Source organism: Glycine max, chromosome 15 (genome assembly GCF_000004515.6).
Source record: "Glycine max cultivar Williams 82 chromosome 15, Glycine_max_v4.0, whole genome shotgun sequence".
NCBI lineage: Eukaryota > Viridiplantae > Streptophyta > Magnoliopsida > Fabales > Fabaceae > Glycine > Glycine max.
Genome location: NC_038251.2, coordinates 7247555 through 7274965, shown reverse-complemented (window position 1 = coordinate 7274965; position 27411 = coordinate 7247555). Strand labels below are relative to the sequence as shown.

The 27411-nt window shown below is 30.4% G+C and overlaps 1 protein-coding gene across 1 annotated transcript; it reads right to left on the bottom strand.

Moving 5' to 3' along the window:
* Positions 1-4275: 4275 nt before the first annotated feature.
* LOC100808155 (glucan endo-1,3-beta-glucosidase 14) lies at positions 4276-6939 on the bottom strand. The gene is made up of 3 exons (XM_003547155.5): positions 6672-6939; positions 5310-6367; positions 4276-4844 (listed from the first exon to the last, which is right to left on the bottom strand). Exons 1-3 carry the CDS (start codon positions 6733-6735, stop codon positions 4770-4772), a joined length of 1197 nt encoding a protein of 398 aa, XP_003547203.1. The 5' UTR covers positions 6736-6939; the 3' UTR covers positions 4276-4769.
* Positions 6940-27411: the final 20472 nt, after the last annotated feature.

Below are 27411 nucleotides of genomic sequence, written 5' to 3'. Positions count from 1 at the left end.
GCCCCTTGAAAAGTCTCTAACACATCTTCTTTTTAACTTATTTTTCATTATTGGCTAAAATTTATTAAAAATTAATATAAATCATACAAGTTGCTTTTCTTATCTAATAATTATCATTCATAATTTTATTGTTTTTTTAAAAATAAATTTAAGTCAATTAAAGAATTAAAGAGAGTGTTTGAAGGAATGAATTATATGATATCGATAATACTCCTTTTAAATCAATGCACATGAGATTTAATTATTGAGAAAGTATACTTATTCCATTTTAGTTCTCGAATTCTCTTAAATCTAGAAGTCTCTAAAATATTTGTACGATAGCAAATTCAATTTTATGTTAAGACTTTGTTTGAATAATTTTTTTCATAAGTGTTTATATGATGAAAGAATACAAAAATAAAATAAATTAAATCTTTTATTAATTACTTCAATATATTTTAAATAAAAAATTATATAGATAACATTAGATAGGGATATAATTTTTTGTATTGATAAGAAATTTTCTAGTTTATTAATATTTTTATTATAATTTTATAATTTAAAATTGAATAAAAATATAAAAGTCACAGAGAAATGAGAAAAGTGACAAAAAAATTACTCTAAAAAATTGAGTGAAAATACTCATACTCATTCTCAAAATTAAGTGAAAATTGAGAGACAAAAATTTAGTATAGATAATACTAATCAAGAGAATGAAAAAATAAATAAAAAATAAGAATCTTACATTCTTACTTCCTAAATTATAAATATTTTAATTTATATAGAGAATAAATTTATCTTGTAAGACCCACAAAGTTAATGATTCGAATTAATGTCGTCACCAGAGGCATACATGATTGGCTTATACTAAAAGAAAAAAGTCATAACCCTAATCCTACTCTTAAGTGAGACATTGTAATCAAAACAAAGTTAACTCACATATAATCATAATTGCTTAAATTAAACAACACTCAAATATTATCATGTGGTCTTTAATTTGCATGCATAGTGTTACATATGCACTTGCGCAATATAATGTTGCGTCAAACAGATGCTGTGCAACAACGTGACATCCACGAAACAAAAGTAACCTAAATGAAAATTTATATCTATCTTGATATGATTATAGGTATCAACAGCTGCACGTGTGATTTATAAGCCATGAACCAGGAACATTCAGCATCCATGTTATAAACTGAAAGCTTATTCTCCACATAAGGGGAATTTCTGAGGATATAAGGTGGTCCGAGCCATCATAATTCTAACTAATCTTTACATGATATGATATGTAATGGAGTGTAAATAATTGTTTTTTTTTTTGTAAATTAAAAAAATCGAATGCATGTCACATAAAAATTAAATTATTTCTCGTATGTGCACTCATTGTAGTCAGAGGGTTAACTGTTTTCCGTATCCATTCTTGCAATTGTTCTCTTCATTTCCTCATCAGCTTTATGGCATCTATAGATCTGCAATATTAATTACATTCATGGGAAAGACTCTTATATAAGTATAAACAAGCATATGCTTAAAATTTAATAGAGTAGCATCTTACGTAGCCAACTAAAGATAAAACAGAACCTGGCCTTGATCTAGTAGTCCATATGATTCCTGCTATTGGGTCTCTTGCTTTATACAAATTTTGTTTAGGCTGAAACATTAAAGAGAAAATTATATTTAATATATAATGTAATAATGTTAATTAGCATTAAAGAAACTTTCATCTTGTAGAATTTCATTTACCTTTTGTCTTAAGTCTTATTTCAATTGGAAAGGTCAATTTCCATTGGAAGCCTTGAACAATGTGATGATCAATCTTTTAGGCTTAATGAAAACCTTAAATTTCACTGGCATTATCTCTTTGTGAAATTTTGGTATTGCAGTATTGCACATCCGTAGTTTTCCCCTTGAAGATCGTGGGACGTAACATAAAAGGGCATTGGCTTGGACTCCTATGTTCTTAAATTCAACTTCTTCGAGAGAGACAAAACTTGCCAGAAAGAAGGTCAAGAAAAGAAATTTTCAGATTTTAAAAAAATAGTTGAGGTTTATTACTTTTTCCTCTAAACTGAATTACACACTTTAGGGAAGCCAAATCCTGACAAAATTGGTGATACCATGAATTTTTCTGTGTTGGAATGGCAAGTATAAGTAAAGAAGTCTTATTAAGAATAACAATATGCAAAATGACCCATACACCAAATATTTTAAGGTCTTGGATTGAATGTGATGTTTTTACTCCTCTAGTATTTCTCAACAATTGCTCTTGAAAAGGAAATTATTTTCTTGAATGATATATTGTACTACGAATTTTCTTAGAGCTGCAAAAACTATGATTAATTCAAGATATTTAAATATGAACTGAACGGCATGGTATTTTCTTAAGTATTTAGTGCTGCTCAGAGATTTTTTTATATATATTCTGGAAAAAATGATAATTTTTTTTTCTCATTATGATGTCCCAGGTTTGTTTGCCAAGTGGATGGAGATTATGTATACGTATAAAGGGAAAATATATATACATAGAAATATGATTTGCAACAATGTTTTCCTCGTTATTTAATAATTAATACTACGCAATACAATTTTGAAAAAGGGGCAAATTATGTAAGAATTGTGTGTACGATAATTAACGCTTAATTGACTTCAGATTCTGTGGGTATCCAAAGTAATGGTATTTGAGACACAAAAATAAAATAAAATGAAGGTGCTTGAGACGCTGAAAACATGGTTAATTGCACATTTTCGATAAGGAAAAAAATGGAAAAGGTTTTCACATTATCCATCTTTTAAGTGTTTGAAAGCTACCGCACGTTTCAAGTTTTTAAATGATTTTGACATTTATCACCATTGCTCCCTAAAATTTCAGCAGGGCCATGTTGAAGTTCCAAAAGGTGATAGATTGATCTAGCGCTGTATAAAACAATAGTTCAATAGAGCACAAATAATAGAAAAACATATCCCGAACATGAGAAAATAGACAAAATAACTAACGAGTTATTGTTCGGTATAATTGAGCTATGAATGGATGGGTTAGCAACCCGGCAAAAGAAAGAGAATCTGAAATAGCATAGCCTTAAGAATACAAGGGTCACATTTTTTCAGGGTCTATAATAGACGAGCACTTCACATGCTGAAGATATAAGCCATGGGACCCCTATTTGGGATACGTCTAATTATACTTTAATCAAATCACTAGAAGGCCAAAATGTTGCCACATCACTTGTCTTCAGGATGCAGTTTCAACTCCATAATACTAGAACACAAATATTCTTGGTGGATTCTTTGAAAATTTCCCTTGTATTTTATGCCCCCAAAAGAAAAGAAAGAAATACTAAAATTTGGGGGTCAGCTTCATAATTTGAGGGGTTCATGTGCTCCACGTTAGATGATGTCAAAGAGCTATACCAATCTCCATCACTATTTCATATGGCTGAGGTTTGATTATCCCTCTTTAAGACAAGAAAAATAGAAGGTCTAAAGACAGAAGAAAATTACTTAAACAACTAATTAAAGAATTGATAAAGGCACCTTTGGAAAAGGGGCAGTAATGACCCTATGCTGATGCTTATTTGGCAGAGGGAATAAAGCAAAACCGCCCCATTGTCTTCTAGAGGATAATAGAAACAAACAAAGCCTTATCTTTGTGTATTAATATTATATAATTAGATTTTCACAATTTTTTTTTATTAAACTTTATACTAGAGCATGCTCAAGATCGCAAAAGTGGCAAAAGAGAGAAGGAATCATAATCTTACGACATATTAATCTTAAAAAATGTACCTCTTTTAAAAATGTACCCAAATAAATAATCTTGGGACATATGTAATTTTATATATAGAAATACTTCCGGTCATGGGTTCCACCTTCCAAAATGGAGAGCATTTCTTAACAACCAATAAGGTGATGCATCATATTGCATGAGGCAGAGCCACAGACAAGGTTAGCCTCAATATAATCTCTCTTCAAGGACTAACTCCTTTATTTTTCTTTACATGGAAGAAATTAAAAATTAGGAAGTTTTTACTTTTGGTTATGTGAATTTCATGCTGAGTTCATCAAAAATAAAAGTTAAAAGTTAGGACAAACTTTAATATCATATTAAATTTCAGCTTAAAATTAATTGACATTAAATAAAATTATTCAACAAATATATATACATTTCACACCAAGGTGATGTGTGACTTACTAACACAATCTGTTATTCAATTCTCAATTTTAAAAATGATGATCATCTCAATTGTCATTTTTAAGGAATATAGTCGTATCTAGGAAGCAAACAAAAGTGAAATTAACTTTACATAAGCGACATACAACATGTATTTCGTATTTGATAATCAAAGCAATTACACTGAAACTAGAATTTATTCTTCTGCAACATCTTGCATTGAAAGAATGAGATGGCTTTTGTCCCTTGTCTACCTAAAATAAGCTCAGTTTCCCGTCACAGCCACATGCATGCTAGTTGCTAGAATCTGACTACTGACTAATGGTGGGGTAAGTGGACGTAAGCATAGCCATTTGATTAAGACGTTGGGTTATCTTCCATTTTTTCCACTTGAATTCTTTTCTTCCCGTGTTGTTGTATTGCTGATTTTGCAGCCCAATTGTTTGGAAAGTGTGTTGGTCTCTATCTTCTGCAAAATAGGTTGCCTTTAATGTTCAAACTTGAGATTCCAGAATGCCTTTGTTTAGGTGGTGGATCTCCCTTTAGACACTTGAAGCAAGTTAAAATCCCAACTGTACTTAATGGGGATATTGAAATGATTTCCACAGTATAGGGATATTCTTCACCCGCAAAGGGTTGAAATCAGGACAAACACAAACATCCAGTTCATCAAGCTTTGGTATTCCCATGGTGCTACCTGTTTTGTTTTAAAGAAAAGGAACAAAAATGAGCAAACAAAATATTTAGACTGGAATGGGCCATTATGTACTAATTCTATATAAAAACTAGAACTTAATTTCTACTGTTATTAAAAAAAATTCAACTAATAAAAAATTAAGATACATATAACTTTTAAAATAGCCAGCTGTTATAGAAATTAATAAATTTATTATGGATGATGATTTTTAATTTTTTGACCATGTAAAAATATTTTATATTATTGGTATGTATATTATCAAATTTTAAATTTACAAAACAGAATACTTGAAAATATTTCATTAAAATATATAATTAGTTAATTAGAAATGGGTCAATCTCTAAGTTACACATATATCCCTCTTTAGAATGATATACATGCTCGCTCGTTATCATGTAAGTTAAGCATTATAAGCTAAGTAACTGATGTAATGATGAAAAAGAACTTTATAATCAATGATTTTACCTTAATCTTAGTGCCAGAGGAAGCAAGAGAAATTGAAGAGGAGGAAGTTGATGCTGATGAGGTTGCAAGAGCAGACAACCCCACATTGTAAGTCATGGATTCATCAGGCCGAAAGAGACCGTAGTTTCTCTCTGAGGTTGGTCCAGGCTTCAAGTCTTCATTGAACAACGCAAACAAGTACACTTCCAACCTCATTCTAGGATTCAAAGGTGTCCCTTCACCCGCCATTTGCCTTCTCAACAAGTTCCTGTTGTAAGTTGCAGCATTCATCGGCGTGGCGCCGACCTCATCAGCATCTCCTTTTGATGGCCAACCAGTCTCAGAGACCCTAACCTCTATTCCCTTGAACCCCATTTTAGCAATGGCAAATGAAACAGCATCTACCATAGCATAAAGCATGTTGTCATAGTGGAGATTGGTGTAAGGGTCAACCATTCCTGCATTAGGATTGAACATCACATAGTTCAAGGAAATCCCATTAGGGTCATCCTTGAACGCAAAGTAGGGGTATGCATTGATCCAAAAGGGGGACTTGGAGCTTGACAAGAAGTTCAAAAACTGGTACATGATCCCAGAGATTTCACTCTTGAAACTACCAGCTGAAGGAGGGTAAGATTGATCAAGCACTGCTAAGGAACTTGGTGTTGAAACTTTGATGTTTGAGTAACCTAATTGAGCTAGAGCATTGTGAATGTTCACCACTGCTGGCACAAGGTGCTCAATGAGAGTGATGTCATCATCAGTGAAGACCTCATTCCCAACCTGAACCCCAGTGATCTTTGTCTCGGGTAGGTACGGTATGATGCGGCTGTTCACCCATTGAAGTGCTTGTTGAGGATCATCCAACTGGCTTAGTATTTCATTCTCCACCGTCACAATTATTTCAATGTTTGAGTTGGCAAAAGAAGTCAGAATCTGCGGATTGGTATCATAGATTCTTGTTTTTGTGAGGTTAAGGGTGCTCAACAATTCAACGACTTTGTCTGGTTGTGGCAAATTGTTAGCCACTTGGCCATAGTTGATTCCGAAAGATTCAACACCTAGAAAAACTCCAATACCTGTGATTGGTTGCACAATTAATGGAATAATGTGTTAGAAAATAGTACTATTCAATATTGCTCTAATGGTTTTAAATTGCAGTCCGTAACTGCAATTGCAGTGGTAACGTTAAGGTATTTTGACACTCCGCAATCCATCATGATCTCAATTGCAGCTGCATCAGCCGCATGTCCGCAATGTAAAGATTTTCTGGTTCACCGCAACACGATCGCAACCGCAATTTAAAACCATGTAAATACAAGTTATAAATACATATGCAAGAACAAAAAAAGAGGCATAGAAAAAACAGAACAAACAGGGTACCTGCTGAGAGAAAAAGTGCGAGAAAAGCATAGCTGAAAACCAATTTTCTGATGAATGTAGCCATTGTGAGCAAGGAAGAGAATCTGAGGTTGTGGAATAGATATAGAGGTAATTACATGGAGCAGAATTCCTTTCTTTTCTTGTTTGAAAATTTTGGAGGCAGAGAGAGACAAGGTAAATGAGAGGATTTGTGTTTGGTTCTTATTTTGTTATAAGGGGCTTTAGCTTGCCTTAGTAGTATTACCCCCTGGGGTCTTTTTTCGTTTGGCTTGGTTTCCTTATTTATATATTCTTAACGCTGCATTCTTTTGGACTGGGTTGTCTCTTTCCAACACAGGCAACTTCCATTTTCCCTTTGACCTCAATACCCTTTAGCCACTTTCTTCAAACAAAAGCAAAGGGAAATCCCACTGCTTGGTTAAACATTAGACCCTTTGAGGCAAGTTGTAGGATCCCAAAATTTGAGGTAAGGTGAAATTTAGACCACCTTAATCATCAGAGATTCCGTATTGAATAAATTCATTTATATGTATACACTATAAAGTTTTTTTATTTTAGGTAAATGTTAACATGTACTATTAATACATTAGTTAAAAAAAATGTGCAAAATTGTGTTACAAATAATTTTTTTCCTTTCCTTTATGATTTTTATGATAAATATATTTTTTGATTTTTAGTTCATTAAGTAATATTCTAAGGTATTGATTAACAAGATTATTTATTTTATTATGGCACTGTTGGGGTGCCGTGCAGATATAGTGCCTTTGTGGGAAAAGGAAATAATAGGTCTGCTGGAACTGACTCTTTTTGACTTGGAGATGCCCTCCATGATGAAAATTCCGAGCTGTTTTGTGCAATTGGGTCCTTTTCTGCGCAGTATACACAATCACATATCCGTGTAAAATGTACCATTTTCAAACAAAAGCATTGATCATGTACGTCTGACTTCACAATTCCATTTACTAGTATTTAGATATTCAATATTTTAATTAGATGACATCCATAAAGTTTTAGTTTTGAAGAAAGTCGTCTTTAGGTTTCATAGTTTTATTGAAAGTAACGTTTAAGAAATATAGGGGTATTAGTCAAGATTTTTAGGCGCCAAACTATTGTGTTGTTTTAATTAAATGGATAAAAAATTGTATTGGTATTTAATTGAGAACGATATAAAAGTTATCACAAAATTTAAATTATTAATAGTATATTCATATGCATGTAATTAGGTTATAGTAAGGTTTTAAAAAAGGGTTCAAGCGATTATTATTTTGGGTGTAATGTCAAACATTTTCAAGTTTGTCTCTTAAAACAAAAAATTTGGTAAGTTTAAGTGCGGTTGCATCAACAACATTTGTTTACAATATCAAAGGTCACAATGAAATTATAAATACAATTTAAAACCTTAGATAATAGCAATATGTACACAAAGATAAATTCCAGTGAATCATTGAGAAAGTGTTAGAAGAAGAGTATTAGAAGATGTGTGGCTAATGTTTTTCTTAGTTTATTATTAAAAAATGAAGTGGAAATGTCCTGGAAAAGAATATCCACCATCCATATATTGATCTTTAGTTGACAAAAATCACTAGCACAAATAATTTTATGTAGTAAAATTTTTCCTCCTACAACACATACATAAATAAATATAAGCAAAAGAAATATATTTTAGACTTTAAAGAATTTATGCTTTAAACTAAAAATGAAAAGTTGATACAAATAGTTCGAACATGAAAAGGAGCTAGGTAGCAAATGAAGGAATGAATAAATAGAGAGATGCAAACGAGTCACTTCGATCAAGTTGAGTGAATATTGAAGTCCAAATCAAATAAGTTTTGTCATGTTAGGTCAAATTTAATTAGGTCGAGTCAATTTTTGAGAAAACAAAATCAAGTTGAAATTAATCAAAACCAATTTTATGAGAAATGATGGTTAGTGTTGACAAATGACAAGTAACTAGTTAATAGTTATTATCAAATAAAATTATTTTAAGGATTTTTTTTGTTACATTGTTTTAAGGATTAATTCAATTACTAATTCATAAATTTAATTTATTTAAATTAATCCTTAATTAGAATGATGAAGATGGTGTTCTCATCAAGGAACGCATATTATATGCAAAAGCTTAGTAACTTTTGCTTCAACACTAAATGAGTGATAATAGATCAATAAAAGGATTAGAATTCTCTAAATCCGGCAGTAAAAAAAATTCTCTAAATCATCTTCACAAAGTAATCTAAATCTAATTCAATCTCGATTTCAGTTATATCTCTTTTTTTTTTCAGAAGAGAGGAGATATATCTCGTAATTAATCATCGCCGATCAAAAAAAAAAAATCTCGTAATTAATGAACAACTTACTTCCTTCAATTTGATTCCAATAATTTCTGGACATTCAACTTTTTAAATTTTTTATGAACTTAATTAATTAAAAAAATTATCTCCTTTTTTTTTAAAAAAAAAAAGCTAGTGAAATTTTTTTATCTCCTTAATTTAAACAAGCTTTTGGCACAGGAATTCATAGAATCGCACTATAATGTGTTAAATATTATTCCTAGGATATTAACAATTAACTATAGAAAGTTTCTTCAAGTTCTAATTCATAATTTACCAATTTCCAATTGTCAGTGAACTTAAAATCAATTTTTGGATGGCCAGTTCAAGAAAGTATTAAGAGAAGGAACTATCACTCAATTGCAATATAGTAATTTACATTAAGATGCAAGAAAGAGAACTGAAAACGACAATAATTGAGAAAGAGAACGAATGTCTCCCTTAATTAGCTAGAGAAAAACAATGATGAGAATCATATCTTTATTCTTCAATTTACAAAACCGTAACTTCAGATAAGAAATGAACTTCGCAGCCAAAGGTAAGTAAAGCTTTTTATATATTTTCTTAATATAATGTTGATAGCATTTAAACGGTAGTTATTGGACATCAAGACGTTCTACAACCCAAAAGTAACGAAAGTGTTGGGCATTTGCATGTTTACATAATTTCATGCACTAAGAGAGCAATTTAAGTTGCATATGGGCATTGCTATGGTACATGTTGGTTCTGCTATTGACATGGGTCGAAGCTAAAAATCTCAGAAAAACATTGGTCAGTCAATCTGTCTGTTTTTCTGTTGTGCAACATAGAAGATGCCAGAATGAATTAAATAATGCTATATTAGAATGTGAAAAAGAGAATATTTTTTAAGTAATGCTATATACAAATAAATATCATTTTTCATGAACGTTTCTAAACTTTCTCGTGAGTCATTAAATGATTTTTAATTATAGTCTAGATTCTGCACAATTTCGTAATGGTTTGTGGAACGACCATTTTCTTAATTATTCTCAATGAGAATCATGCAATACTGTAGCTTATATATTTTTTATATTTGCATATCAAGCAAAACATTATTGACAAAAGGTGCCATCTTACAGATCCAATACAATTTCAAAGATGATATGGCAGAAATCTGATAAAGAGAATAAGAGAGAGAATCATCACCGACGTTAAAAGCAATAATGGAAATTAATAGTCTTGGTGAACAGAATATATATATATATATATATATATATATATATATATATATATATATATATATATATATATATATATATATATGTATGTATGTATTCATGCATGCATCGTTTATTCTTGTTTGTACTTTATATCTAATCATTCATCAATCAACGACATGCTAAAAGATTATAAATTTTGTGATACCGCATTTAAGTTAGATGCCAGTTTGGAAAGTTCAAACACCAGCAAAATCTTCTTTTAAAACAATGTGTATTTGATTTATGATTTTTTATATGTAAAAATCAAAAACATATTTAATTTATGATTTATTCAACTTATGGAAGATTAATTTTTATTTAAAAAAAGTAAAAAAATAATTAAGATGTATATTTAAATTAATTTTAACTAACTATCATTAGGTTGATTTGAGTGGAATGGAATTTCCATCTCTTAAATAAAGTCTCAATTTCAAATTTTTGTAGAAAAAATATAGTTGAGAAAAAAAATTCATCTAGCGCATTTTAGAGGGAAGAGACGCAGATGGAGTTGACAATAAACATTTGGTAACACTCAGTTATGATGGGGTTAATTTGAAAATTTCAACAGGTCCTACGACTGTATTTGGGTGAATAGAGTGCTTTTTTTTTTTTTTTTTTTTAATTTTGTGTCCATAATGTAAAACAGAATAGTATTTTTGTTGGCTAACTCACGATAGATTTTAGGTAGGTAAAAGGTAACTTTGATCAACCAATCTTAGTTTTTATTTATTTATTTTCATTTTATTTTTTATCTATTTCTTTTAAACCAAACAATTTAATATTTTGTTTTATTTTCACTCTATTTTTTTCTAATTATCTCTCTTCTATTTCTACCTATTTTATTTATCTGATGATCACAATCAAACAGAGCATAACATGGATTAGTCAAATTTTCTACTAAAAATTAGTCATTAATAAAATTGATAAATAATTAACATAATAACAAAAAAAATAGTTAGGAGAATGATCAAATTAAACCAAGATAACTCTAAATTAAAGTATTACACATCTTATTCCGATAATTATATTATCATCTAACTAACAAAGTTAATAAAAAAATCACTTTAATTAGCTATAGACATGACTCACTTTCTATGAATGTCCACCTTTAATCCTTAGCCTAACTTCCCTCTAATCTCAGATTTGATTGTAACAAGGACCAATGCAGTGGTGATAATGCCTCAAGTGTATTTTCTCGCTAGTACTAGAAATATCCCGTAGAAGAGAGGAAAGACACAGGCTTTTTTTGTTGCAAAAAACTTGTGTTTTTTTCTCTCCTTCATAGGTAGGACAATTGTGATGTGGTGGGGATTAGGGAAAGAACGAAGTTGAGTGAGTCTAGATTTTAAATATGTATAGCCTACTTTTTCAATAAAAAAAAGCCCTTAGTATGATTTTGTACAACTAATATAACTTCTTTTCTTTTTTCTTTTTTTTAAAAAAATTTCTATTTGCAATCCCCTCCCTTTTTACTCTTCAACTCCTATATATATTGAGCAAATTACATAAACACCCCTTCAAGTTTAGACATATTTCATGTACATCCCTTACGTATTTGACCCCTACACAAACATCCATTATTTTGAAATTTCATTTATACTACTATCTTTTCTCCAATAACGGTGTTAATTCAGTTTACCTAGAATAGTCATGTGTTAGTCATATGGTCCTTTAAAGGAATTTTTATGACAAAAATATCCTTATTTTTTTTCTACCAACAGTTTAAATCTTACATTTAAGGAGTTCTTCATGCCTTCGTTGGTTTTTGTTTGATTTTTGTTGGTCAAATCGATTTCTTCATACCATTGTTTGATTTCTTCATGCCTTTGTGAGTTATTGATCATGAATTTCATTTACATTTGTACTAAAGGTTTCACAGTTTAACACAAATCGTAGTTTGTCTCACAGTTAGGTGCATTTTTTTGTTTCCTTTCTATATTTATTTGGTGCGTTTTCTGGGTTAAAGGTTTTCATTATGGGTTGTTGGATGTTGTTCTCTGATGTTGGGTAATGTTGTTGTTGTTTATTGTTTCCCAAATTCTGAATGATATATCATTGCGTTTTTGTTTAAAGGTTTTTGTTTGTTTCTTAAAGGATGTTCGAAAAAATGTCTCATTCAAAGATTGCATCTTCTAATAGTGTTAGTGGGAGTGTGATATTTGTGAAGAATAATCTTGATCTTTGACAAACACACTAACAACTAATTAAACAGATTCGATTAAGGGGTGCAAAAGAAATATATTTTAAGATAAGAGATATACGTGTAATATGTCCAAACTTAAAGGGAATATTTGTGTAATTTGCTCTTTATATTTTATATAATTTCTAAATCATCCTTGTCCCTTCCTTATTTCTCGACAACTCCTATATATTTTAAATTTTAATAATTTTCAATATTTCCTTTACTTTATTTTAGTATGTTTTTATTGTAAGATACTATTTTGTATGAAAGAATTTAACATTTTCACTTAAAATTATTTAGATTATTATTATTTAATTGTTTGATGCCTATGCGAGGTTTTCTTGAATGATTTGTAGGTTAATTAGAATGCACCGATACTGTAAAAACTTTTAGGCATATAGTAAAATTCGGCCTAAAACAAACACCAAAAAGCAGTCTTCGTTAGTGGATAAGGAATGCTTTCGGTGTACAGTAGACATCAAACCAACTTGTTAATTTGTTGATGTAGAAGAAAATTTTGTTTGCTTGTTTTTCTTCTTCTTCATTGATAAGGATATCCAATTTTTCCTGCACCAATTTAGCGTAATTAGGGCATGATTTTCTCTAAGGTGATATTTAGTTAAAGGAAAACTTTCATTTTGAACAAAATTATTTTTGTAAGAATAAGTTTTGCTATTTAAAAAAAAAATAATGCTCAACTTTTCTAAAAAAAAATATATGTTTACCTAAATTTTATTTATTTTGCTATCGATTATCACAAAAAAATTATTCTCATTTATTCATGAATTAGTATTATTAAGAATGTCCTGAAAAACAATTTTATTCTATTTTATCAAATATGAGAAACTTCTATTCTTATGTCACTTTTTCAGAAAAGGTTTAACATTTTTTATACCAAACGCCTTAAATACTTTACTGTTCCAATATTTAAAGTAATCTGAAAATTTAAGATTGCATGCATACTTAATTAACTTTTTTTATGTTATTATATTATAGGTGTAAAGTATTTATTAATTTTATTAATAATTAATCTTTAACATAAGTCACTTTTAGTTGAATTTTTCTTAATTTTCAATCATATTTTTTTACCCACAATATTTAAATCTAAAACTTTACTTAAAAGATTCAGTTTTAGTTTCACTAAGCATATTTAACCTTTAATTATTATATTATCTCTTAAGCAAGAACAGTCTACTCCAATTACAGCTTCCAAAAAGTCAAAGAATAACATATGAACTTGATTAGTTTAACTAATTATTTAAAAAAAGTTAAAACAAAAAAAATTAACTTATCAATGGATATAAACATTTCATAATCATCATCATAATAATAATAATAATAATTTCACAAATTTAGTAACACCGTATGCTACTAGCCAGGAGATTTATTACTATCCTGCTTCCTTCTGTACTGTAGACTGTAGTGTATCATTTATCTGAAAATCCTAAGTGCATGCCCCCGTCATCCTATATCCTGTATACGGGTCAATAATATTGATTCGTAAGTAAAACTGAATTTGGCGCGCGTTTTAAAAAAGACATGCTTAAAACACCAATATCAGTATCCATTTATCCAATGTTTTAGTTTGACACATAACCTACAAGAAAAGTGTATATACTATAAAGTTGAGAAAATCGATCTTGGATGACTACTGCAAAAGAAGATTTAGAAGTGTATATACTATATATTTTTATTGAGAAAGGGATTAGATGCTTAATTTCTAAGTGATCACATGCAGAAAATTTGGACTATATATGTCGATCGACAATGATAATTATTTAACATATTACTACTTTCACTCGTGAATTGGTATTATTTATGAAATGATATATACCTTCCAAAAAACTTTGAACTGAAAAAGCAAGGGGACAGAATGAGAAGTCTACCTGTATATATATATATATATATGAGGTGGAAGGTACACATTATTTTATTTTTTTTCTGGTTGAAGTGTCATAATATGTTAAATCTAAATCAACAGAAAAAGTAGTGGGATATGTGCGTGTCATTGCTCAAAAACCTTGTTGCCTGGTCGGCAAGTTGTTTGGAACTTTTCTGGGTTCATCCATAGATTTTCTGAAATATGCTTAATATTTGGGGTCATGGACAGAAAGCCATTCTTCTGTTTTTCATTGAATGAGTTCAGTTTTGGCCAAAATAGGTGGTCAAATTAATGGAATGAAAAACAAGTATTCATGTTCTCTTCCACAAAAAATCTTGCTCGGATCAGACAACCACCCTAGCAAAAAGTTATTTGCTCCCTCCTATTAGAGATCGCTACAAAGTTTGTGGATGTGATTGATCCATTTCCCATTCCATGCAAATGAAAGGATATCATACAGTAAACCATATAGAGACATATACTGAGACACAGTACTATAGATTATAAATTACTTTCAACACAACAGTGTAAAATGTTACGCAATTATGTATGTGCATATATTCGTTTAGCTGTCACATATTTTAATAACAAAAACATTTAGCATGTTATCTTATATCACAAAATTTCACATCATTCCGAGGCCAAAGAGAATATATTAAACATCCTCCTCTTTAATATTAAACAATATGAGGTATTTTAATGACAAAATCATGACGAACAATCAACACCAATTAAAATAAACAATATGGCTTATTTTAACGATGACTAAACATTTGAGGTCGGAATATTAGCATCCACCTTGGGACTCATGCCACCACTTTTACCTCTTAACAATACTTGAGGATTTGAGGTGGATACAAAGCATGAGACAGGTAAATTCATGTTAAATCTTTTACCAACTGCGCATGTATACTATACTGAGAAACGCCAATGTAAATTCATGTTACGGAAGCCAAAGATTCGTTTTTGTTAAAGTTAAACGTAAAAATATAAGAAATAAAATAAAATTACAGATATATACGGTGTGTTACGTGTGTATTAAAAATTCTTGGATTTCTTTTGTATAAACTATAAAGATTCATATGTACGTCATTGTTTTTTAGCGTTCTCATTACCCACATTACATAAAGCAAAGTAGATTATGATCATTAAACTTATTAACTTGTTAAACTTATGTTGATCAATCATTCAAATAAATTTCTGAGTACAATAAAAGCAAAGGGAAGGAAAGACTATAATATTCGAAAATCAGCGAATTCCTGATGAAGTGATCGATATCGCTTTAAGAATGTTCCGGAAAAAGAATAGATACATATAATTAGCAAACATTTCTTCAAAACACATTATTTGGAGGTTTTTTACAATATATTAGCAAAATTCTCATCTGGAGGATTTTTCAAAATCTTTCTAACATGTTAATTAGGTTGACTTAAACAACACATTCGAAATTCCATCTTACACGGCTAAAATCAATTGTTTCATGTTTGAATTTGTTTATCCACACAAGCATGACCATGACCACAGATTAAAAAAAAAAAAAAGTTTCACGCCTATGCATACCTTCCGACGTCGAATGGTGCATTATTAAATAAAATTGTACATAAAACCATGCACAATTCGACATAAGCCAGTTGAAAACATTAATGTTGCGCAATCATGCATGTGATCGTAGATAATTCAACATCATGTTCATGAGCATTTCACTAAAAAAAAAAAAAGAACACCATGTTGAGCAACTTCTTGTTAGGCTTGCGAATTAATATGCACGACCAGACATGCTCCTAAAACTTGAGATTTCTTCTCAATTATCTTAAAAATGAACGCTTTTTGCTATGTTTCTGTCCTAGTCATCCAAACTATTAGATATTTGTAAGCCGGATATTAGTTTCGATCTCTTACATAAGAAATAAATAATTCATTCATTAATACCAATGAAAATAATTAAGCTGATTAACTTTAATTAATATTATCATAATTTATTTTTATTTTTTTATAAATATTCATAAAATTAAATGATTTAAATTATGGTCATATTTAATTATACTAAAAAATTATTATGACTTATATTGTTAATAGAACAATAAATACATTTACTTAATTGCATGAAGAACTAACGAGCGAGTATCGTATTAATTGGCTTCACAATAAATTGTGAATATAATTTTTTTTAACAATTAATACATCTGAAAATGAATCTGTGCTTCTTATAATTAGAATAAAAAAATATACTAAGCTGTTTCTTATTAAAAAAAAAAAAAACTGGAGCTGCTATAATTTTAGGTGAAAATTAGGAATTAAATAAGTTTCACAAAATTAAAATCATGATAAAATTCACTAAAAATCTAAAAAATAATCACCCAGAAGTTTATCTTAAATCTGGTTATCAAAATAAGTTTCCTTTTGATGAACTTGCATTAATTGTGTGATTAAATTAGTATCATATCTAACGAATCCTTTGTAATATGTATTTTTATTCTATATTTTAGAGTTTAATTTTTATGTATTAGTGTAAATCAATAAAACAATCATGATAGGTAACTATGACATTTAAATTAATTATTATTTTAACAAATTTATGTCATATATGATATTCTGTAATTGATTGAGAATGTAATCTTTACATTATCATAACATAGATTATACTTTTTATTTTATTCAATTTTTATTGTAAATAGGATGGTAAAAAAAATTTCCGCATTCTTTAATTTAGACTTTCCACATCCAAAAATCATTTGCCTGTTGACTGATCCGAGTTAAGTGGCAAAAACCTCAAAACTTCCTTTCTGTCTTGTCCAGTGGATATTATGCAGTTTAATCTATCTAACATTATCCTCACCCTTACCGGATATAATGTTGTGCAAGGGTTAAAGTTTTGCATTTCATTTGTTTAATTGGTTGAATTATCAAATAATATTAATCATGGATAATTATAAGACATAAGCAACTTGTAAATATCTTATTGAGCTTTCTAGATGAATAGTTTGTAATTGGGTTGAACTGCTCATTTGATTGATACAGGTCTGGTAAAAATCTTGCATGTATGCTTGTTAGGTAGAAGACAATTCTCTCTCATTCTCAGTTTTTCTCAGATTTCTATCAAAACATCGACTAAGATAGATTCAATTTTTCTTGTACATGCATTAATTCTCTCTATTGGTTGGCATAGAACATGTGATGATTTTTGTCTTTATATTGGTTTTGATCTAAGATTACTATTAGAAAAATTATCAGGTATTATCACTTATCAACTAGCTGATGTGAATCGATAGATATGGTGTGCTAATTAATATTATGCTATTGGTTTTGTCCACTGGATAAGTGATCTTTCCTTGCACTTTAATTTGCATATTCGCTTTTGATCCGAAAGAGTGGAAAAAGTTGCTGTTGAAAATTTTCACTTTACTTACGAATGGCATCACCCTAGCCAGGCCTTGCATGTGATCTCACTGTTAAAAAAAGAAAGGCTTACGCACTCTAAAGGTCCTTTGATTAAAAGTGCCCACATTGTCTTTATCCGTATAAAATTAATTAAATTTTAATGAAATTACTCCAATATTTCAGCGGATACTTGATGTTTAAGGTTCTTTTTTTAAAATATAAAAATGTTAATACTCTATGAGCTTGAAATTAGTCTTCATTTAGAAAATTGATGTTGTCACTGTTGATTCGAACTTCTAATGCAATATATATATATATATATATATATATATATATACATGTGTGTGTAAAAGGAGGTAATTTGTTATATAGATTTCTATTATTCAAAAATGTGAATTAATAGATATAGCAGTAGTTTATTATGGTCAATATATGTACGTCTTCTTCCTTCTCCTCCCCGGGGAAAAGTTATATAAAAGAATTTGCATATATACTTTATAGGGAAGGCTATATCTTCAAATTCATTCGTATCAAATCCAAGGGAGAACTGCATGTGTATCAAATATACTTTGTTTGTTTGCTGATCATGAATGCTACCTTTTTTCTCCCCTTGATGCATCCAATGGAATATGAATATGCATGTGTAAGAGAATATTGAAAGAGATTATTTTTCGATAAAGAGCATGCTTTTTTGTTAAAAAGACAATTTAATATTTGGTTCAAAAGGAAGCATCGGTGGAGGGTATGGGAGGTACGCTATACGCATACTAAAAGGGAATTGTAACGCACATCACATGTTTATATAATTATATGTTTGCTCAAAGACAAGTTAAGGCACGGCAAATGTTTAACGCACATCACATGTTTATGTTTTCGATTGGATGTTTGATCACCTGATCTATTTAGAATATTTTGGGGGCGGAAAATGAAAAAAAAATGTATTTCAATTTTATTCTCTCTTTAATCTAAGGATAAAACTTGAGCCAGTGCTATATTTTATATGATTTATGTGTTATTTTTTAATCAAAATTGAAATTTTACTAAATAATCCGTATAACAAATTAAGGCTAACGTTAGTTTAGACTGGTTTCCTAAAGTAATTATAACAATAAAACATTAGTTTTTTTTTTCTCTTTTTTATCTAACCAAGCAATCAGAGAAAGAACTCAACCCTTTTTCTATATTTTTTTTATACTTCTTTTAGTATTAAATAACAACTTAAAAGTTTACTCAATTTTTACTTATTTTTTTCCTCTCGCTTGCCTGTTTCAACTTAGTTCTTCCTTTTTTCTCACGTCCAATGATCCAAACTTGGCTAAAGTCACGAATGCTTAGCAGAAAGTAATACGGTTTCGGGACTCTTGGTCTTGGGCTCATTCGTTAAATTAACGGCGGTGCTCTACATAGGCTCAGTGGAGCTTGAACTTAGGTCACACTCACCCGGAGAGTATGACCCTTGATACTTATCAAAATTAAAATTGCTTAAGTAAATTTTTAAGTTTTGTTTTATAATCAGTTTTCATAAAACTTAAAAGTCTTTAATTTAAGGTTTCATTCACTAACATTTTTATCTCACTGTGACGTTACAAAAATATCGCTAAAGCAACACTATTAAGAATTAAAGACATCAAATTCTCAATTAACAAGATCCAGATCCAGCATAATCGATAGATAAACATAAATCTTTGACTAATGATATACTCTCCTATTTTTTTTTTACTTTGTTGGCTCTGTTTGTTTTTCATCATTGTCACCACTGCACGCATAATCTCTTTTTCACCTTCTCGACAACACTCATTCGTCCTCTGTATTTGTACTCTCTTCGATTGTACGCTAACACGTTCCTTACACCATCGACCATCGTGCCGTCCACAAGGACCGCAAGCACCAGGAACGCATCATGTAACAATTGAGTCACTATAACCTAGCCACAACACCGTGACCACGAGCTTCATTCATCCTCTTTGATCCTTTCATCGATCTTAAGGTTTGTTTAAATCAAATTAGGGTTTCAATTCTCCATTATTTGTGTTTATTACTTCAATCAAATTTCCCTATCGAGTTTTCAAATTTGGGGCATCCAGGATGACTTGGAAGTTATAGGTCATTGACCTATATCATACAAAGAGTACCCATAGTCATTCTCTTATAGTTTTTGCATTAGCATAAGTCTAAATGGCCATAGAATAACGTAAATAATTACTCAGTTGCTGAGAATAAGTATGGATGAGGCACTTTGCGTAGTATCAATTGAGATTTAGGAATTAGCTCCATTGTAGATAGGGGGAATGTTTTGTGAGTAGAAGATCCTTGGAAAAGAAATCTCTTTCGATGTTCTATTATTTCCAATCAAGAAACAAATTCACTTTTTTCTCTATTTTCCATTATGGGCTCTTCACATTAAACCATTGCCCTTTTTTCATACCTCAAAAATATAGGCTTTATATACTTAGTGATGTCTAGAAATTTTGTTTTTGAGAGATTTATAATTAAGATGTTTTTCCATTTCTCATTTAAAATTATATTGATGATCAGCACTATACATCATTTATGTGAAATATTTCAAGCTATTTTTCTTTAGATTTGTGAATCTCGTGATTCAATACGATTTACAATTCACAATTCAACAATTAGGTTGGCAATCCAGAATTTGAATTGCGATTTGATCACTAAGACAAATATGCCTCGCAAATATATAAGCATTCTTCTATATATTATCCTGCTATAGCTAATAATTGCTAATAAACTTTTTTATAATGACATTGAATAAAGAAAGTAAGAAACAGTAAAAGCTAAATTATTTATGTACAACTCTTCTAGCATTTTTCTATAATTTATCTTCATTTAAAAGTATTAACCCTAGGTCCCTGGCTATCTTTGTGTCTCAGAAAGTAAATTATGTTAAATGGGTTAAAATTAACCAGCTAACCTCAGAATCCTCCGGTAGAGGAAATAGAGCAGCAACCAATGACTTCTGATTAGGACGCTCTTGTGATTCAGATTACAAACATGTGAGGTGAGACACACTAATTCAATCTTATCATCATGTGTAAGCTGTCCTTTTATACAAGAGTCTGATAGCATTTGAAGGTTCTTATTTCTAATTAGGTCAAGGGACTCCAAAAATTTTGAAGTGTATGTTTTGAATGTGATTATTTTGGGGATTTTTTTTTTCAAGGGCCTGTGAAAATTACATACACTTAGCTTCATAATTTTTGCAGGCCTTTGACCGGACCTAAGACAAGAACCTTCAAATGTTATTAAACTTTTGCTTAGAAGGAGAGCTTACAAATGATAACGGGATTGAATTAGTGTGTATAGCCTCATGATGTTTGCAATCTAAATCCAAAAGCATCCTAATCCTAAGTCACTAGTTGCTTCTCTAATTCCTCTACAGAATTTTGAGGTTAATACTTTTAAATGAAGATAAATTATAGCAGAATGCTTGACGTGTTGTACATAAATAATTTAGCTTTTACTAATGTTTCTTACTTTCTTTCTTCAATGTCATTATAAAAAGGTTTATATGCAAGATAAGCTATACAAGGATAGCATATGGAAGAATGCTTATTTGCAAGACATATATATCTATCTTAGTAATTAAATAGCAATTCAAATTATGGATTGTCAACCTAATTGTTTAATTGTAAATTGTATTGAATCATGAAATTAGATGAAAAATTGCTTGAAATATTTCACATAAATTATGAAAATGGCTCAATATAATTTTAAACGAAAAATTATAAACATCTTGACTATAAATCTCTCAAAATTACAAAATTCCTAGTCATCACCAAGTATATATATGAAGCCTTTATTTTAGAAGTATGAAAATAAAGGGCAATGGATCAATGTGAAGAACCAAGAAAAGAAAATGGAGTAAAAGAGTGATTTTATTTATTGATTAGAAATAATAGAAAAGGGAAAGAGATTTTTTTTCCCAAGAATCTCCTATTCACAGAGGATTTCCCCGTTTACAATGGAACTAATTCCTAAATCTCGATTGATACAATATAAAGTGCCTCTTTCATCCTTATTCTCTATTTGGGGTCGATTAAACCACCCCTTACATGAAATTGTTATAGAAATCTCGTTATTTTTGGTTTCTCACTAACCATGAAAGAGAGAGAAAAGAGATACTACAGTCAAAATCTAAGATGCGTTGATGTCGGATAGAAATACACTGACCAAACTAGTACATTTTTATATTCTCTATTATTAAATAAATTTACGTGAGCCTTGTTTAATTACACGCATCGATCCTATTCCTATTAACCAGACCCACAAAAAAATTTATATCTAATAATAAAAAAAAGTTAAAAAAGAAAGTTCGTGGTATATATGAAGAAACTATCATTTCTCTTTTCTCTTACACTTTTTCAGTGTTAAAACTAACATTGTAATTCAAAAAAACTAACACTGCCTAATATGTAATGAATTGAAATAAAGGGCCAAATGAATGATGATACGCAAATTTTGTTGTGAAGCTGTATGACCATGGCATCATCTCGAAGGGAGGCAATTACATGAATCATCAAACGTTGTTCATTTGCATGGAAAAAGAATGCAAGAGAGTAGTAGTTTCCTTTGTTCCATTATTAGATGCAGTAGTAGCACCCATTAATTTCTTCTTTGGCTCAGCAATTCCTCTTTTTGAAGATGATGATTCAGCGTTTTGTCCTATCCAATCCGTGGAAGAGTTCTTCCCCGTGAGGCTCTAAACAACATCTCTGAAGTTCACAGCATCGGTTTGCACGTACCTCGTTTCGATTTGCACTATCTTCGGTGCTTCCATCTGAAGACTTTTTCTTAATTAATTGAAGTACTCTGTATGTGTGTTGTTAGAGTGTTGAGAAATAATGCATGTGGATGTGGGGGTTATATATAGTTCCGATAAGAAAGGTGTGGCCAAGAAAGAACGTCTCAGGTAGGGTTTCACACTGCCAAAAGTGTAAAGTTTGACATTTACGAGAGAGACAGAGAAGACAGAAATGCAGTCTAAAGAGATTAGTCGATTGAACCTTTGGAGTCTAAGTCAGCTAGCACGCATTAATATGGTCAAGTTGATTATTATTTATTACGGGGTATAACATGCAGGTACTAGGAAAGAGACTATATATATGATACAAATAATAATCGGTGTTTCCTTGCTTAGTCTCTCACTTGCCACGAAAATTCGGTTTTTATTTTCTTGACATTTAAGTCTATCATCATGTATTCAGTATCTGTAGTATAGTTGATTTATCCAAAAAAAAATGTGATAGAAATTTGAACTCATGTTCATGAATATAAGAAAAAAAAATCATCGTTTAACTCTCAGAAAAAAATACTCAGATTTACTCGGAAAAAAGTAAGTCATGTGTCTAAACGGAATTTGCTCCTTTAATTACTTTTTTCTTCTTCTTTAAGGTGTTATTATTTGGTTAATTTATTGGACTAAGGATGAAACTCTAGAAGCTCGTTCGATCATTCCTATATAATCCTAGTTGGAGAAAGCATTTGTCGCTAATCATTTATAAAACTACTTTTTCTTGGACTTTTGCGATGACGGAAAAGTAGGTCAATTGAAGACATTTCTGCACCACAAGAAAAAACGGAAAAGATTAAAATAATAAAATAACGAATGAAAAATATTGAAATTGAATATTTCGTATTCTTAGCCATTAACAAAAAGAGAACAAGATCTGCCATATGGTATGGTAACCTAAACATTTCAGAATATAGGGAAAAGAAAAACCTAAATGACTAGAGCATGGAATAATAGGAAAAATAAGAAACCTAAACGACAAAAGCATGATGAAATTGACCAAGCTAAGTGAAGAGAGATCACTGAATTGATTCAAATCTTAAAAAAAAAATATAAAAAAAAAACAAAAGAGAAGAGAGAGTACAAATTGAGAATTAAAACGGAGAAGTGGATAACAAACTACAATGAGTGGGGCATGATAAATTGAAAAGGTCATAACATGAGTGTTCTTTTTTTTTGGTGTGTGTGTGTGTGAATGAGTGAATTTGTTTGAATTTGTTATATTGATTGGAGAGTTCTCTTTTGTTTTCTTAAGATGACCTGAGAGTTCTGGTTGATTGGTCAATAGAGTGAAAGTTAAGATCACATGGAAAATTTTAATAAGATTTTTACCTGCACTTATTATTAGTAGTAAATATTACTAATTAGATAATACAATACCGGCAATAATTCATGGATTGCCATTATATATTTGTCGCTAAAGATGTATTTTGGAGTAGTGCTTGACCAAGAAATTGGAATGTTAAACGTTGAGCTTTTACAGCTTTTCTTAACTCCCAATCTATGATTTTCCAATTAGTGGTATTTCTGAAACAAAATTAAGCCAATACACAGCTCAAGATTATTACAGTCTTGCATTTGACTTATTCCATGTTTCTAGGGTCATGATAGTGTTTAATTAAGATGATTACCAATTAATTAATTTAATTATCATCTTGCCTTTGTTCCTTTCCATGTTTGTAGTGAAATCCAACTGCATGCCGACGATATCTTGTCTTCCACAAAGAAAACTGACTTTTCGTAGGCATGACTTAAACTGAAGTTGTTTATTGGACGAGTCATTACTGATTAAGGTTAACGCAACAAATAATTAATTAATTAAAAGGAAGGGAAAATGTGCGTATTCACCATATATTAATATACCTATTCTCATCATCTACTGGATCTAACGTGTTACAAAACACTCGGGCATTTAGGGAAAAGAAAACTAAATCCTAACTAGGGCCCGAACGATAAACTAACTAATCTGGGCCCAATTATTTTAGTATAAGGCATTTGAATTCTGCACTCCCAACTTGTATCTTGCACTTCCCATTTTATGGGTACGGACAAAAATAATCCTTTCACCAAGAATTTCTATTTTGGAATGGTCATCTCGAAAGGTAAAAATTAAATTATGGAATAATCCTTTCGAAATAGGGTAATACAAAACTATTCCGCCAAAACTATTCCGGAATGATCATTCTAAAAGATAATTTTTATCTTCCGAAATAAATATTTCATAATAGAAATAAGTATTCAAAAACTATTATAGAAGGTAATTTTTGCCTTCCAAAATGACCATTCCAAAATAGTACTTTTTGGAGCATTTATTTGTATTTTGGAAAGTAAAAATTACCTTCCATAATAGTTTTGTATCACTCTATTCTAGAATGGTCATTTGAAAAGGTAATTTTTACCTTCTCGAATGGAAATAAGTGTTCCAAAAGTATTCCAAAAAAATCATTCCACAAGATAAAAATTACCTTCAAAAATGACCATTCCATAATAAAGTACTCTAAAACTATTATGGAATAACCTTTCCGTAAGTCAAAAAAATCACTTTTGGAATGGTTGTTCTAGAATGGGCATTATGGAATTGTTGTTCCACAATAGATGTCCCTCCTTGCACCAGAAACCTGGCACGCAAAAGAAGGAGGGGGAAGGTGGTGATGCGATGTCGTGAGGACGGGCTAGTGTAGTGGAGGACGAGGTCGCTACCGTCGTAGGAGGGTGAAGAAGGTGGCACAGTGTGGAGGATGAGAACGCTATCGTCATAGGAGGGTAAAGCAGGAGTCATTGCAATGTCAGTATGCTTACGAGGGAGGTGTTGTTGTAGGTGTTAGAACTCTAATTAGTTTGAGGGAGATATTAGAGTATGTTAGTCTTTTCAAACATTTATAGGGGTACAAAATACAATAAAGGAGATGCGGATTCAAATGTCTAAGTCTTTCAGCGGGAACTGCTAGGGGCACCTAGCATAACATGGGAAATGTCAATTTTGTCCTTTTGTAAGCCCAATACGGATTGACAATTTGTGGGTCCAATATGGATTTTTTTTCAAAAATTTCACAACACTTTAACCAATTGGATTAATAGACCAATTATGTTATAAAATAATTAATGTCACTATATATAATACTAAAATTTTTAATATATATTTAATGCACATGTAAATTTACATAATAAATTTTGTGATAATTAATTTGTTTACATATATAAATTGTAAATAAAAATCATAGGTTTAATAAAAATTTACATATGTAAAAAAATACCAAATTTATTTAATTATGAATTGTTGTAATAAACATCTAAATACATTATTCAATTAAATATCAAATTTGTTTAATTTTCAATCACTATAATAAACATTCAAATACATCATTCAATTAAATATCAAATTTATTTAACTATTAATTATTGTAATAAACATCTAAATACAACATCCAATTAAATATCAAATTTTGTAAATAAAATAATGTATAAAAAAATTATAATTTAAAAAAATTCAAAATATACGTATTGACAATCTATATGATTCATTGTCAATCTGTATGTTTTTTTAATACGCATTTCTTCTTCTCCGATGACGAAAAACCGTTAAACTTTACCGTATATCTATAAACAATGCACGTGCACCACCGGCGACAACAAACACTTACAAAAGGATGCTAACGGAAGCAAGTTATAGCAAGAGAGTGCAATTTTACGAAAAAAGGCATTGCAAAAATGAAAAACTAATATGTTATTTGTAACCAAAAATACCAATAAAGGCATTTTAGGTATTTTGAAAAGCTGCTGGATGTACCAGCAAAAAAGCTGGGTGCCCCAAGCATTTCCCTCTTTCAGCCAGTAAAGCCTTCATGTTGGGACATGCTAGGTGCACCCAGCAACATTGCTGGTGCACCCAGTAATTAAGTGAATGGACAAAATTGCCCTTACGTTAAAAAAATAATTCTTCTTTCGGAAGAACCTTCTTCTGGAAGAATAATTTGTGTTCTACCGGAAGAACCTTCTTCCGGAAGAACAATTTGTGTTCTACTAAAAGAACCTTCTTCCAGAAGAACAATTTATTTTTCCGGAAGAAGGTTATTCTAGTAGAACACAAATTGTTCTTCCGGAAGAACCTTCTTCTGGAAGAAGAATTATTTTTTTTAACGCAAGGACAATTTTGTCCATTCACTTAATTGCTGGGTGCACTTGTTGGGTGCACCTAGCATGTCCCCTTCATGTCATGCGGTTGGGCCTTGGTCCACTATCGGTCTCGTCCAGGATTTTACTGAATAATTAATGCAAGTTTCTTTTTGGACGATTTGAACTTTCTGATAAAGGAATTAATTTTGCCTATATTTCATTTCAGTCAAAAAGATGAAATTAAGGAAGTATCTAGCGCAATTTAATTTATGTTTAGCTTTTTTTTATCCTTAAAATAAAAGTTATGCCTTATAGAACACCACCGAAGCCAGCTTTCCATCAATCAAATAGAGTGTAACCTGTGCCTTGTTACTTATTTATGTATTTTGGTCTTGCCATTTCTTATGCCCATTTATATATAATATGTTCTGTTTCGTTGACCAAAAAGAAAATCATACACGTGCAGAGTTGAGTTGCCCCTTCCATTCCATGGTTTGCAACTATAGTGGGAGTTGGGGTAAATTCAGTTTTTTTTTTTTTTTTTAAATCAAACCGTTTTAGGTTCTTATTAAACCAAAAATGCAAATTGCTTTATTAGAGAATCGGTTCAGAATTAAACTGTTTTTGAAGAACCGGCTCTGAATTAAATTGGTTTCAAACTGATTTCAATAACCAAACTTGATTTTAAAACCAGATAATTGTTTCATAAAACTGATTTTCAAACTTTTTTTTTTTATAAAACTGATAGCTAGTCACCCAATTTTTGTTTTTCGTATTTTATAAAACTGATAACAGCCACGTGATAAGTTGATAACAAACTTAAGTAAGCAA

What these genes read in the sequence shown, in the direction of transcription:
- LOC100808155 (XM_003547155.5), bottom strand. Translation starts at nt 6,735, where the DNA reads ATGGCTACATTCATCAGAAAATTGGTTTTCAGCTATGCTTTTCTCGCA. An exon ending in CGCACTTTTTCTCTCAGCAG is followed by an intron (nt 6,368 to 6,671) that starts GTACCCTGTTTG and finishes AACCAATCACAG; the next exon opens with GTATTGGAGTTTTTCTAGGT. An exon ending in CCTCTGGCACTAAGATTAAG is followed by an intron (nt 4,845 to 5,309) that starts GTAAAATCATTG and finishes AAAACAAAACAG; the next exon opens with GTAGCACCATGGGAATACCA.